This window comes from Akanthomyces muscarius, chromosome 3, assembly GCF_028009165.1.
Source record: "Akanthomyces muscarius strain Ve6 chromosome 3, whole genome shotgun sequence".
Taxonomy (NCBI): domain Eukaryota; kingdom Fungi; phylum Ascomycota; class Sordariomycetes; order Hypocreales; family Cordycipitaceae; genus Akanthomyces; species Akanthomyces muscarius.
The window spans coordinates 989,682-1,004,201 of record NC_079243.1 but is presented as its reverse complement, the minus strand read 5'-3'; the positions used below and the strand labels follow the sequence as shown (position 1 = coordinate 1,004,201).

General features: G+C 54.0%; 4 protein-coding genes across 4 annotated transcripts; 2 read left to right on the top strand and 2 right to left on the bottom strand.

Annotated features, from left to right (window-relative positions):
- Positions 1–312: 312 nt before the first annotated feature.
- LMH87_001624 (uncharacterized protein) lies at positions 313–3,748 on the bottom strand (the record flags this gene model as incomplete). The annotated part of the gene is made up of 4 exons (XM_056192928.1): positions 313–364; positions 425–3,155; positions 3,205–3,685; positions 3,740–3,748. 4 exons carry the CDS (start codon positions 3,746–3,748, stop codon positions 313–315), a joined length of 3,273 nt encoding a protein of 1,090 aa, XP_056050016.1.
- Positions 3,749–6,009: 2,261 nt separating this feature from the next.
- Positions 6,010–7,432, top strand: LMH87_001623 (uncharacterized protein; the record flags this gene model as incomplete). Its single annotated transcript, XM_056192926.1, has 2 exons — positions 6,010–7,194; positions 7,313–7,432. The coding sequence occupies 2 exons, from the start codon at positions 6,010–6,012 to the stop codon at positions 7,430–7,432; spliced, it is 1,305 nt and encodes a 434-aa protein (XP_056050015.1).
- Positions 7,433–8,209: 777 nt separating this feature from the next.
- LMH87_001622 (uncharacterized protein) lies at positions 8,210–10,248 on the bottom strand (the record flags this gene model as incomplete). The annotated part of the gene is made up of 3 exons (XM_056192925.1): positions 8,210–9,358; positions 9,417–10,168; positions 10,242–10,248. The coding sequence occupies 3 exons, from the start codon at positions 10,246–10,248 to the stop codon at positions 8,210–8,212; spliced, it is 1,908 nt and encodes a 635-aa protein (XP_056050014.1).
- A 2,264-nt stretch (positions 10,249–12,512) lies between these two features.
- Positions 12,513–14,255, top strand: LMH87_001621 (uncharacterized protein; the record flags this gene model as incomplete). Its single annotated transcript, XM_056192924.1, has 1 exon — positions 12,513–14,255. One exon carries the CDS (start codon positions 12,513–12,515, stop codon positions 14,253–14,255), a length of 1,743 nt encoding a protein of 580 aa, XP_056050013.1.
- Between the last annotated feature and the right edge of the window lie 265 nt (positions 14,256–14,520).

Here is a 14,520-nt window from a genome sequence, read left to right as displayed (position 1 = left end):
AAACATCACTTGTAGATGGTAGCAGTTGTCTTTTTCGTGAGTCGACGTGCTGGTTTGTCAATCGTCTAGTTGGGGCTTTTGATCTCGGTTTGAGAGCATCCTCTTTGTACTGCAATACCATATTCTAGAATTCAGTGTTTCGTCTAGCATGGCAACTCTTTCTGTGCAACCCAGCTTCCAACCTTGTATACCCTTCTTGCCGAATAGCCGGCGGCCGCCCTACTCCTCATTCCCAGAATCCCATCACTTGACCCGTTGAAGGATCCTATTCGTACACTATTTCGCTTGTTCCGTGTAAATGCTCACTAATGCTCACCGCACTTCTAAATGCTGAACAGCCTTGCTCCATTTCTCTTCCTCGGATCTGAAAATTTTCGGTCAGATGTCGCTCATGTTTTCATACTTCGTAATCGGAGACACTTACTTGTCAAACTTGAGCAGCTTGCCCAGGACCGGCACAAGCTGCGCACGCAGACGCCCGTCTTTCTGCTCCAGAAACTGCAGCAGAATCGTCTTAAGATACGTCGCGTCTGCGCCGCCGCCGGCGCCGCCGGCCCCATTCATAGAGCCGCTGCGGTTCGAGTCAATCGACGTCCTACTCGGGCTCGACACAAGCTTCGACTGGGCCGCTTTGAGATCCTTGGCGATCTTCTCGTAGCGCTGCCGCGAGTCGTCGAGCATCTTGCGTAGGTCGGCGCGCTGCTTCTCGCCGTCGCGAACCTGGTTCTCTGATGCATCGAGCGCGCTGCGCAGTTGCGACGCGGTGGTGCGCATCTCCTCGGCCTCGGCAGATGCCCGCTCCTCAATCGCCTCGAGCTCGTCCCGACGGCGGCGCCATTCTTTAGACTTTTCATCCAGATCATCGCGCTCCTGCGTCATGTTTTTGATCTCGCGCTCGAGTTCGCGCAACTTCTGCTTGAGCTCCTCCGTCTCGCGCGACCTTTTGCGCGCGAGGGTGCTCGACTCATCTTCAATACGCTCGCGCTCTTCGATGGCAGCCTCCATGCGGCTGCGCATCTCGCGTACCTTGCCGTCGGCTCGCTCGTCAACGTCGGAAAGAAGTCTGCGCATTGTCTCGCCCTCACGTGTTCGCTCCTGGAGAAGCTTCTGCACCTCGGCAAGTTCTTCCTCGACAGCTTCCGCTTGCGACTTGGATTCCTTGAGCTGGACAGACATTTCGGTTGTCTGGTCGCGCATGCTACTGAGTAGAGCCTGCGCATTAATGTATTGTTGCGATTTGAATTCGGCTTCTTCTTGCGCTGCCGACTTCTCTCGCTTCAACTTGTGCATCTGCTCCTCGAGTTCCTTGACACGCGGCCGAAGCTTCTTGGCCTCGTCTTGCAGCTTCTGAAGTTCAGCCTCTGCCTTTTCGGCCTTGGCACTCAGTTCAACCTTGCTGGCCTCGGCGCGACGCAAATCACGCCCAGACACACGCTGGGTCTCCTCGAGCTTCTGCTTCGCGCTGACTTCTTGACTGAGCTTCTCCTTGAGGGTCTTAATCTCAGTAGCGCGGTCCGTGGCAAGCTGCTGTGCTGATGCAATCTCCTTCTTCAGCTCCTTCTCCTTCTTCTCCATTTCCTTCAACTCTTTTACCTTATTGGCTAGTTCTTCCTTGGTCGTCTTCAGTGTAGCAGATTCCTGTCGCAGGCTCTTGAGCTCTGGCTGGGCCTTTTGCAGGACTTCTTTCAGTTCACTGAGATCCTTGAATCGTGTTTGCGCTAGTTGCTGAGCAGCACCCAGGTCTGATTGCAGGGCACCAAACTTTTCCTTCAGGCCATCATGCTCCTTTTGCAGAGAACCCATTTCTCCTCGAACCTTGTCGCTCTCCTCGGAGTTTGATGTCGACGACTTTAGTTTGGCCTGGGCTTCTTCAATTTCTGCCTTGAGCACCTTCTTTTCCTGCTCGAGGGACTTGAGCTTCTCCTTGTCGTCGACATGATCCTGTCCAATGTTTACCAGGTTGTCTCGGAGTGTTTCAATCTCATCCTGCAGGTCCTCTTCGGACTTGCGCTTCTTGGATAAGCGCTCAATCTCTGCATCCTTCTGCTTTATTTCTTCCTTGAGCTGCTCGATCTCCGCCTGCAGGGCACTGGAATCAGCTCCAGACTCTTCCTTGGCAGGTTCGCTAGCTTTGCTCTCGGTATCGTCATCAACAACACTTTGGGCTGCAGCGGCACCCTTGCCCTTCTTTTTCTTGTTCTTCTTTTTCGAGCCGCCCGATGCAGCGGCGGGTGCCGCCGGCTTCTCAGTCGTTTCTAAGGCGGGAGCTGGTGTTCCAGAAGGCTTTTCGTTGAGTTTCTTTGTAAGTTCGTCAACCTTGGTCTGCTTTTCAGATTTTTCGTTATTCAGCTTCTCAACTTGGGCCTTCAGGTCATCAATAAGGTTCTTCGAGACAGTTGTAGCATTTTTAGCCTTGGCGAGCTCCGCGTCGAGATCAGTGACACGCTTTTCAGCCGAAGCCCGCGAAGCCTCAGCTTCCTTAGCTTTGCTGGCGTTGGTGTCAGTGTCTTTGCTCGAGCTGTCCTGAAGCTTCTTCAAGTCGGCTTCGGCAGCCTTTAATCTGTTGGTGAGCTGTTCAACTTCTTTGACTCGAGAATCAAGATCATTCTGCAGCTTCTCCTGGCTCTTGGACCCGTCGCGCGATTCACTAAGCTCCTTGGTGGCCTTCTCCAGACTGACGGCGAGACCAGCACTGCTATCTTTCGCGGCGGACAGCTCATCCTCGAGCTTGGTAACCTGCGCTTTGAGCTCCTCGATCTCCTCTGCCTTCGCTTCCACGTCCGCCTGGAGCTGGGGAATTTCGTCTTCGTAGGAGAAAAAGTCTTCGCCTGCCTCCTCCTCTGCAGGCTTAGCAGGTTTAGCGTCCTTCTCAGTGTCCTTTTTGCCATTTGCCCGAATTTGTTCAAGTTCTTTCTCGGTCGCATTCAGCGATTCCTCAGCCTCCACTTGCTTCTTTTTTATCTCTTCCTTCTCGGCGGAGACTCGTTTCAGCTCATCCATGACCATGTCTCCACGTAGGTTTAATTGGTTGAGGTATTCGATCATAGCATCGGGGTCGGCAATGGAGGTAAGAGGGGTGTTCTCACGCAGGGCCTTTTCAAACGGCTCTATGGAGGTTGCTCGCTTGTGGGCTACTCGATATGATCGTAAAAGTTCTACAGCATGTTAGCAGGATGCATGCGCCGTTACCACATTGAGTCATGCCTGGATACGTCGCCTCGAGCTTCTCGAGCTTCCGCAGACGCTGCTTAATTTCCGGCGACAACTCGGTCGGGCTCGCGCGCGTCGCAACCGTTGCATTCGAGGTCGCGGCTGAGGTGGCAGCATGATTGGGCTTCTCGGTGCTCGTGCGCTTTTCACTCCCCCGATCGGCCGCCTTGTCACCATCATCGGACGTACGCTCCTTGGAGAGGGTGGCATCTTTCTCAGGGACTGCTGGCTTCGGGGTACCAGTGCGGCTCGGCTCGTCACTATCGTCAATGACAAATGCGGCCTCGAAGACGGCGGGATCGGGGTTTGGAGGCGCCTCTACGCCATCGGTACTGCCGTTGTTCGGTCGTGATCTTCGTCCGGTGTTGGCTCCTTGCCTGGATGAGTTGGAGCCAGATCTAGACATGGGCGAGTCGTCGGTTCTTTGCCGCGCCTGCTCCTCCGCAATAGTGCGGTCGATGGCACCTCGTATCCTCTGGTAATTGTTAGCCTCGGCTGATGGCTGCGCTGTCGCATTGACGGGCCGTACCTGGAACATGGTGTCTGTTCACCTGGGTTCGACTGCTAGGATGCTGCGCTGCGCATGACCGCCGTTTGTTCTAGAAATAGTATTCGAGCGCAAGCGCCAAAATAGCGGCTCAAATTGGCAAAGGTATGGCTGCGGTCGCAATTGGTCGGGCGGGATGGTGATGATGAGGACAGCTAGGAGCTGGCCAGGCTGTCGTCACTCGCTAGCGGCGACCTGTGGCTGGTGAGAGTGGCGGTGCAAACTGGTACAGGGTAGGAACAAGTTTGGAGTGAACCGTGTGAGTGCTGTATTTGGAAGGGGTCTTGCCTAGCAGACCAAACTCTGACTACGGCGTGGATGTGGGCATGGGCGCTTGTTTCTTCGTTTCTTTGCCTTGGTTGTTTCTCTCAAGACATCTCCTGACCTGTGGCGAAGTTCGAGGCCGTGTTAGTGCTTGATGCTTTCGGCCAATGCGCTGCGATCATCGCCACAAAGTGTAAAACGGCAGCTGGCTTAACACAATTGCTATGAGCGGAATACATCCTCGAATGAGTTTGTTAATGGCTGCAATTCTTTTAGTGTACAATATGATGGTTTTCAGTCTCGCAGCAGACAATTCATCGACTGCCCGATGGTTGCTCAGGGTCACTTACGCTGCACTGTATGTAGATCTCATCTATTGAATAGCAACGATGAAGAATTCGTCATATGCAGTTTGAACCGAGCGACGTGCTATTTCAAAGACCAGTTCTCGGCGTGACTGACAGAGTAGTTACACGCTACCAGGTTGGCAGGCTAACAAGCGTGCTCCTTGCGACCCAGTATGAGTTGCACAAGAGACTAATACTGAATCACGGACTGAGTTTTTCATGCCTCGACACTAAATCACTGTAGAGTTACCGTGGTGGCTTGCACACTTTAAAAATGATGGAGGCATTATGTGGTAGTCTCGCTGGCGAGGGCATAGGTAACACACCAGCCAACCTTGGCCTTTTGTCCAACAACTTGGCAACGCCGAGTATGGAGCTAGCGAATGACGTGGCAGAAGGCAATCTGCATTGTTATTTTAGTGGCAGATCTGCAACCTGGCCTGTAAAGGCTGGCTGGGTCGCCGGGTTATCTACGCAACTGTGGTGCAGGGTGGCCTACATTTAAAATCTCTTGATCAAAGAGCCTCGAATACAGAAAAAGATGAACGAGGAACCAGAAAACATCAGCATCGAAAGCCATCGAAAGGACAGCCTTAGACCGAATCTCTGTAACAAAATAGCGTTCGACGGGGCAAACCAGGGCTGGGGCTAGCACTGCCAAGAAAACAGGCGATACTAGATATAGTAAACGACTTGGAGTGGCCGAAGCGACTAAATGACGCCAAAATCTCGCGTGTAATATTTTTTGTCTTTAGCGTCGTGGGCTGAAACTCAACAATGCCTGCCTTGCTAGTTGCTTGAATACAGTGAAAAAAAGGCAAGTGGCTAGCTGCTGCGCTGAGAAGAGAAAGCAATACGGAGAGCAAGAAAATTTGAGAAAAAAAATGACTGTGCAAGTAACTATAATATCAGAGCAAAAAGAAACGAAGAAGACACTATACACAAGTCAATCAATAAATGGAATCCTCCTGCGCTTTCATCAGACATTCCCTGGTCCGGGGAGTCATCTGCGCTTACCCGGCTTACGGCAATCTGCTGCCACTAGAATGGGACTGTGCGCAAGGGGACTGTGCGCGCACTGTGCTGTGCCCGGTCTGCTTCTCTGACCGGAGCGTCCAAATGCCCGACTTGAAGCATCTGCCCAAATTACGCCAGCCTGCCAGCGCATTTTGCCTGTGTCGCTACTTATAACTATTCTTACCTATTTGTTTTACCATTATTCATCTGCAGACACGCACACGCAGACCCAGAACGCAGACCGCCTACTACGGCGTACAGCTTCGCTCATTGTTCCGCCTCCATGGTACACAGCATACCCAGTGCCCCCCCGCTGCGGAATTACGACTGAACGTCGGCTGCGAGCTCTGGTGCTACGTTGATGGCGGATGACTGATACCAAAAGCACAATACTACATCAATCGCCAGTCAAAACAGACAACTCCTCGTGCTATCGCCTTACATCGGTCTAGCCGCCTACTCCCCGTCTCCCCGCTTATCATCCAACAACGTTTACAAGCAGCCAATTTCCACACTATCGCTACTCCCGCTGCTTCGCTATACTCGCAGTCCTCGCATTCAATTTTTTTTTTGCAACTACTACTACGTCCGCTTCTTTTGCTCCAGTCGCTGCTGCGGGACAATATGGGGGAGCTTGGAGAACTACCAGACGAGTTGGTACTCAACATTGCTGCATGTGGTCTTGGCCAGCCAGATCTCAACGCTCTCGCGCGGACATGCCGGCACTTGTACCATGCCGCCAATGACTGCCTCTACCGTTATAATAGAACTCATAGGAACAGTTCTGCGGCAAGATGGGCTGCTGGAAGCGGCTCCATTGGCACTCTGAAGCACTCTTGGGCTGCGGGTACTGACATCGCCGCATCATCCATGCAACTTCTGCACTACGCCGCCATGAATAGACAGACGCAGCTAGTCCAATACTTGTTGACGCTTGAAGGGGTCGACGCTGATCACAAAGACGAATCCGATTGGACGCCCATGTTTTACGCTTGTCGTAGTAACGCGGTTGGTGTTGTCCAGGCTCTCTTACAGCATGGTGTTGATGGTGCCGCAGCCGGCCTCGAGGGCTGGACCCCGCTCAGTATTGCCGCGAGCTTCGATTCCTGTGAGGCTGCTGAGACTCTCATCAGACATGGTGTTCCCCTCGACATGCAAAGCCAAAACGGGTCGACTGCCCTCAAGGCAGCATCGCGGGGATGCTTTCCACCCGTCGCGCGAATTCTGCTTGAAGCGGGTGCGAATCCCGATATCCCTGCCTTTGGCGGTTGGGTTCCGCTGCATTCCGCCGCTAAATACGGCAACCTTCCGCTTGCTGAGCTCCTTATAAAATCCAACGCCAACATTGAGATCCGTCAAGAGCGTGGCTATACCCCGCTAGCTCTGGCGATTGAGGCTGAAGCTATCCCGGTGATCCAGTGCCTACTCAACCATGGGGCTGATGTCAATGCCGTCACTAGTGCCGGCTGGTCACCCCTCTGTCTTGCCGCTGACATTGGGAATGAAGAAATTGTGAAAACTCTCCTCGAACGCGGGGCTGATCACTCATTTGCCATTTCCAACGAGTGGGCACCGCTCAACTTGGCAGCTTACAACGGCAAGATGGAAATTGTTGATGCGCTGCTAAAATTTGGCGCGCTACCCGATGGCTGCAAAGATGTAGGAAGAAACACGATTGTTAACACCATCGACAGAGGGCATTTGGAGGTTGCAAAGAAGCTTTTACTCCACGGTGCTCGCGTCGACGTGAGGACTGACAAGGGAGAGACGCCACTTCTGAGAGCCGTTCGAACAATGAAGACAGATTTTGTACGTCTCCTTCTTGAGCGTGGGGCCCACCCGATTGCCCAAAACAATACAGGAATGACTCCGCTTATCTCTGCTGCGCACCACGGTCATGCTAACGCGATTGAGCCACTGCTCAAAGCTTCCGGCGGCAATGTCAACTGTAACGATGTGGACGAGCGAACTGCTCTTATCCATGCCTGCATGCGCGGCAACCTGGATGTCGCCGAGATGTTGCTTGATAACTGTCCCGTCAACTTAACATGCCGCGACAGATGGGGCTCGACTGCCCTCTCCATGGCGGTACGCAATGGCCAAACCGAAATAGTGGCGGCGCTTCTGAAGCGTCTTGATCCACATGAAGTTCATGAGGACAAAGACCAGCTCGGACGCTCGGTCTATCTCTGGGCAACACGCAGCCGGAATCGGGAAGTGATACGGATCCTGCAAGAGTACTGCACAATGCACGGCCTGGAGCCGACCATGGCCGGTATCGACCGCAATTCAGTCGAGTTTCGTGCAGACATTTGCTGGTGCGATGTCTGTGGACAGTGCAATATCCATCACCGAGACACAAGCGCATGCACGGTCTGTGACGATGGCGAATTCCTCATCTGCAACCACTGCCGTGAGTTGGGAGCCCATTGCCGGGGGAGAGATCACATGTGGCAGTCCTTTTCCTGCGACGGAGAATAGTAGCGTCTTCAACATATGAAATTACGCCAGTCAATTTGCAACAAGCGTTGAGTTACTTTGCAGGAGGCCCAGCATACATAAACGTTGACTAGAATTACAAAGGCGATCTTAATTTACAGTGTCTCTGCTACCTTTATGCCACTCGTGCTCCTACTTTAGCATAGGATCGCGATCGCTTCTTCACCTCGCCGCTTCTCCGCTGACACAACGTCAAGACGGTTAACATCACTGGGAACGCTTCAGGATAGTGCGGCACAGAAAAGTAAAAGAGGCGAAGCCACCCATAATTGTGCACAAAGAACAAGCTAGAGCGCCGACTCCATCGCTACTGTTGTCTTGGCTGCTACAGCTTCACCTTGCCACTCTGCATACGCTGCCACTCCGCCTTGCCAAACGGCACATATGTGTCGCCCTTGAGCCAGTACAGCGTGACATCCTCGCCCTTTTCGTCCACCGGGTTGACGCCGGCCCTTCTTAGCGCGACCTTTTGCTGCTTGTGCGTTCCGGTCGTCGACGAAGCGCTGCCGACCTCATCCACGAGCCGGAGGAAAAGCGGCACGGCGTACCGCGGCAGAGATGTGCGCAGATGCGTGACCAGGCTGCAAAGGTCCTCGCTGGTCGGCGGCGCCCCGCCGCGGAAAGACGTCGCGGCGCAGCCGGCGCGACCGTCGTGGTGCGGCAGCTCGACGCCGTAGACGTTGGCCTCCGCGACGCAGGGGTGCATGCCCATGACGTTGCCGACCTCCATGGTCGACACGTTCTCGCCCTTCCAGCGGAACGTGTCCCCGAGGCGATCGCTGAAGAAGAGCAGCCCGTCCTGCTCCCAGCGGAGCGCGTCGCCGGTCCGGAACCAGGCGTCGCCCTTGGTGACGACGTCGCGAAGAACCTTTTCCTCCGTCGCCTTGGAGTTTTTGTAGTAGCCCTGGAACTCGGAGTTGATGTCCTCGGCCGGCACCTTGATGAGCATCTCGCCCGTCTCGCCGACTTTGGCCTTGATGCAGAGACCGTTGGCGTCGCGCAGGGGGGTGTCGGTCTCCCAGTCGTTTAGCACGATGATTGTCACCCTGTTGTAGAGGAGCGTGCGGAGAAGCCAGCCGACGCGAGCGACCGCGCCCTGAGACAGCGAGTTGCGGCTAATGTTCCAAGTACCCGTCACGCCCTCGGTGGCTCCGTAAAACTCGACGATCGTGTCAATGCCGAATCTCTCCTTGAACTTGGGCCAGACGTCGGCTCGAAGGCCAGCACCGTATATCAGCTTGACGTTGTGCTTCTTGTCCAGACTCTCCCCCGTCACTGGATCGCGTTCTGTCGGCGCGTCGAGCAAGTATCGCAGCGCCTCGCCAATGTACACAATGGAGTCGGCCTTGGTTTCGCGAATCTCTTTCCAGAATGTGTTCTTGGAGAATTTTTGGCTAAAGGCGATTGTGCCGCCTGCGAACAAGGTCGAGGCGAACCCGACGAGAGATCCGGCGCTGTGATAAAACGGCATGGACTGAATTATGAGTCAATGAATCCGACTGACAAGCGCGGCTTTGCTTGGTTTCACTTACTGTGTATAGAGTGTGGCCTTTTCCAAGACCCATCATATTACGCGTGATGATACATAACCGAATCACCTTTTGCCACGATACGACAGCAGCCTTAGGAAACCCAGTAGTGCCAGACGTATAGATGAGAATAGCGAGATCTGTTTTGGCCTCAATCTTCCGGTCTTCGTCTGGGTAGCGAACCGCTGGACCACTGAACGCCGCTCTTTGCAATTCCGGCGTCACGACGACCATTTTCATAGGGGAAACATCCCCGCTGACCTCTTGAATTGGAGAGGCGACCGCAGGATCAACTAGACAGATGGCCGAAGTCGATATGCGCAAGCAGTGCGCCAGTCCCTTTCCTGTCAGAAGGTGGTTGATGAACGCCGGCTTGGCTCCGATACTCCAGAGCGCCATCCAGGTAACGACAAACATGTCGGATGTTGTATAGGCCATGGCGACAACCTGGTTGGGCTTGATGCCCAGTTTCGTCTTTAACCAGTGCCCATAACGAAGCACCGTGTCGTACAATTGTGCATACGCCCACGTTTTGCCCTGATACAGAAGAAGAGGCAGGTCTGCATGGTCAGCGCGAGTGGCCCAGTACTCCAAGTCGGAGAATAGGCCGAGTCGCTGCGTCCGTTCCCTGTATGCAGTCACCACAAGGCCCTGCGCGATGCACTTGGCCATGAAAAGGTCGTACCCGATGGAGGCTTTGGCATTGACGTAGGCGAGCGCACCAAGCGCCGCTGGAGCTGCGAGCGCAAGAGAAGCTATTTCGTGGGAGCGGAGGAGAGGTTAGCTGGCTAGCACTAAAAGGCTCAACAGCTCAACGGTGGCACTCACCAGCCATGATGAGCTCGTGTCAGGAGTTAAAGCAAGAAAAAAAAAATAAAGGCCGCAAAGAGCGAGAAAAGAATCCTGCTTGCAAATGGATCTTGACATATGTCACGGCCTGCCACTTGCATATAACCGAGCGGTAGCGGAGAAAGTCTGGGGTACCCCACCAGATGTGGCAAACATGCCACCCCTTTGGACGACTGCCGTGCCTTGGCGGGAACTGAATCACGGCCGAGTGCCTACGAGTGAGACAGCAAGCAAGGGGCGGTATTGGCGGACTTTTGGTGGTCGGAAGTTGGAGTGCGGCAGGGAAGGAGGTGAGATCAGATCCGGCTATATTGATTGGAATCTCCGGAACAGGGAAGCAGCTATTCAGAGGCAAAAGCAGCAGTAAAGGCAGCGGGAAAATGGGTTCGCAGCTTCAATGTTCCGTCAGCGGGCCAGCCGGGGTGTATCTATATGAGCTAAGTTATTTGGGCGGGAAATGCCCGCGCCCGTAATTCAATCGGCGACTTCACCGCAACCACACTAAAAAGGTTATCGCACTCGCGAACTAGGTTCATGGTGAAATGCTTGATTTGGTCAGTCTTTGACTTTTGAAAATCAAGTCGAGTCTCTATTATGAAACTGAAAATTTGTCGCTCAATTTTCTTTCGCATGCCAAAGTATTTCATACAACATCTCCAGGCTCGGTTACTCGACAGTTCGGTCTACTGTGAATAGCCGGCGTCCCCGCTTCGTGTAACTAACACGCGGGCTTTGACACGTAAAGAAACGGGCGCAATTCTGTGCTACCTGTCACCGCTCTCGATCATGTCGTGCTTGTTTCTTTGAAGTCCTCTAGAAAGACTGCTGATACGCCTCAGTACTTTTTGTTGGCGGAAAGTTGACGACACTGCTTTTCTGGTCGCTGCGCGACATCGCATCTCGAACATCGGGAGCGGCTACGATCGTAGTCTCGATCACTGCCTGCACTAGTGCCCTGGGTGGCAGTTGTCACCCAGATCTGCTACCGCTGAGCAGAACAGTGTAGTCTTGGCCTACGACGCATTCCAGTATGTCCTGTGAGTAAGGAAGACCCGCTAATATTATCATCTTCTTTGTAATTATTCCTTGGCCCACTATATCGGCTTTTGCTTTCATGCCACTGGGTTACGCAAGCTATGGGCACACTTCGGCACTGTAGCTGCCGCCGCAAGCCCACTCACGGTCGCATGCGTTTCACTCAAAAACCGCCCAGAAACCGAAAACATTGCGCTACTTCCTTGAACTGCAGCCAGGCCTCGACCATTTTCTGTCCAAAGCTTCTTTGTTTTGGGTTCCGAGGCTTGATGGGTCTCGGCTCAATATCTGCCAGCTTTGCAAGGATGCATTTGCAATTGCAACTCGCGCTTCACTGGTATAGTTTCGAGACAGAAGATCCGGAAACGCGGCTCAAACCCTCATATAAAGCTGCGGAAAGGGTACATGTATTATATGGCTTAGTATTGCCAGATAAGCGTATGAGCAGCACGGGAGGAGCGCTGGCATGGACGCGATGCGATTGGTCCACAGTGGCGGAGTACTATGTCCATATTCGGATGCACCAGTCCGTCAGCATTTTCATCGTTGCATCCGCCTGTACTATGGCCTTTTTCGGAACGCACAACGGCCTCTAGCTGCCGGCCGAGCTTTCCCGTTAGTGTAGCTAGATTGGCATGCTAAAACGGGAAGCTTGGCCAGGACGACGCTGCAGGGAAGCGCCGCAAGGCGACACCGGGCGGCGCCCTCGGAGCTCGCGGGATCTCAATCGCCGCGGAAAGAGCTCGGTGAGCTGAAAGTCGTGGAGCTCCAAGAGCTTGGCTTTGAGGCTGCACGACGATCCTCATAGCTGGAGCTCGATTCGTCTCGGCAAAAGCTCAGACTCAGGACCCTGGCAAAGCTGCCTCGGTTACCCTTGCGGAACCGTTAGGTGCAGCAGACAAAAGTGATGGTAACTGGCCAATTGCACAGAGGACCCTCTGCCACAGGATAAGCTTTACGGCTTCCATGTTCCTCTTTAGGACAACGTAAACGACCTATCATGGTGCTGTTGATGCGTATTCCTACGGTTTGGTTCTCAACAAGGTTGTATTGCGTTTGCGTGTCCACGATCCGCAGTATGCAAGCCATGCAGTAGCTTACTAGATAGCTATAAAGCGTCGACATTCTCCCGTCGACAGAAACTGAGGTTGCAAAAACACCAATCACTTTAGCCCAAAACCCATTCATACCTCAAATATCATCCCCGCATACATTATGGCCCCCCGTGACGGAGATCGTTTCGACTTTATCGTCGTCGGCGGCGGCACAGCCGGCAACATTGTCGCCGCTCGCCTCGCCGAGAACCCAAAGGCCAGCATCCTCGTCGTCGAGGCTGGTATCGGCTCCTCCAAGGATAATGAGGAGATTCGAACCCCCGGCCGTGCCATGGAAATCCGCGGCAGCGAGTACGACTGGGCTTACAAGACGACCATGGTCAAGCGGGACGACTACGAACGCATCGAGAAGCCCAACACCCGCGGCAAGGCCCTCGGTGGCAGCTCTTCCCTGAACTACTTTTCCTGGGTTCCTGGATCCAAGGGCACCTTTGATCTCTGGGAAGAGTATGGCGGCAAGGAGTGGACCTGGGACCCTCTGGTGCCCTACCTTCGCAAGAGCGCCACGTACCACGACGACGAGGGCCTCTACCCCAAGGAGCTCCAGAAGATTGGTGTCGACGGCCCGATTCCCATTGCCCACGCCTCTCTGATGCCCGAGATGAAACCCTTCCGCGAGCTCCTCACCAAGGCCTGGACCTCGACCGGCGAGCCCATGTCGGAGAACATCTTTGACGGCACCATGCGTGGCCTGGTTCACAGCGTCAACAGTATCTACAAGGGTCGTCGCTCTGGTAGCTTTCTTGCCGTTGCTGGAAAGTCCAACATCACCATCCTCCCTGAGGTGCACTCCAAGAAGCTCATTATTGATCAGGCCGACCGCACCGCCAAGGGTGTGACCGTCATTGCCTCGAATGGACAGGAGCTCAACTTCTTTGCCAGCCGCGAGGTCATTGTCTCTCAGGGTGTTTTCGAGTCTCCCAAGCTGCTCATGCTAAGTGGTATTGGTCCTGCGCAGGAGCTTGCCAAGCACAACATTCCCCTCTTGATCGACTCTCCCCATGTTGGCCAGCATCTTCTGGACCACCCTGGCGTGCCCTTTGTTCTCAAGATCAAGGATGCCTACTCCATGGACAGCCATGTCCTTCGCAAGGGCCCCAAGCATGACAAGCTCCTCTCTGCTTACAGCAACGGCCATCAAGGCGCCATGGGCTCTCCCTTCCTGGAGATGATTGGCTTCCCCCGCATCGACAAGTACCTGGAGAAGTCACCCGAGTATCGCAAGGCCAAGGCCGACAACGGCGGCAAGGACCCCTTCTGCCCTTACGGCCAGCCTCACTTTGAGCTTGACTTTATCCCCCTCTTTGGCAGCGCTTTCCAGTGGCACTTTCCTCACCCCAAGACGGGCAGCTACATGACCGTCATGGTCGATCTCGTCCGCCCCGTTTCCGAGGGCGGCACCGTGACGCTCAACAGCGCCGATCCCCTCGAGCAGGCCAACATTAACCTGAACTACTTCAACAACGACCTCGACATTATTGCCATGCGCGAGGGTATCCGATACACGTACGATGTCCTGCTCCACGGTGAGGGCTTCAAGGACATTGTCGAGGCAGAGTATCCCTGGGAGATGCCCCTCGACGATGACGAGGCTATGAAGCGCACCGTGCTGGACCGCTCCCAGACTTCGTTCCACCCCTGCGGTACCGCGCGCATTGGCAAGAATATCCAGCAGGGTGCCATAGATCCTAGCCTGAAGGTCTACGGCGTCAAGAATCTGCGTGTCATTGACGCATCCTCGATTCCTGTCATTCCCGACTGCAGAATCCAGAACTCGGTTTATATGGTGGCTGAGAAGGGTGCAGATGCCATCAAACGCGACCACAAGGATCTTTACGTCTAACTCTGCATTTCATTGCTAGGAAATAGTTTGGAATAATACACAAAATTGTTTATTGATGTACTCTTCCTTTTGTCTTCGCGCGCAGCTTGTTCTTCGATTTTGCAGTTTTGACGGTTGGAATTTTCGCATTGTCTAGTTTGCCCATAAGTCGTCCTGCTTTGCGCTGGCTCGTAATCCTGGCGCCGCGCAACCTGCTGTAGATCGTCTTGGGGCAAAACATAATCTACGTTTGATTTCCATATCCACTAGAAGTTCGGGAGATCTC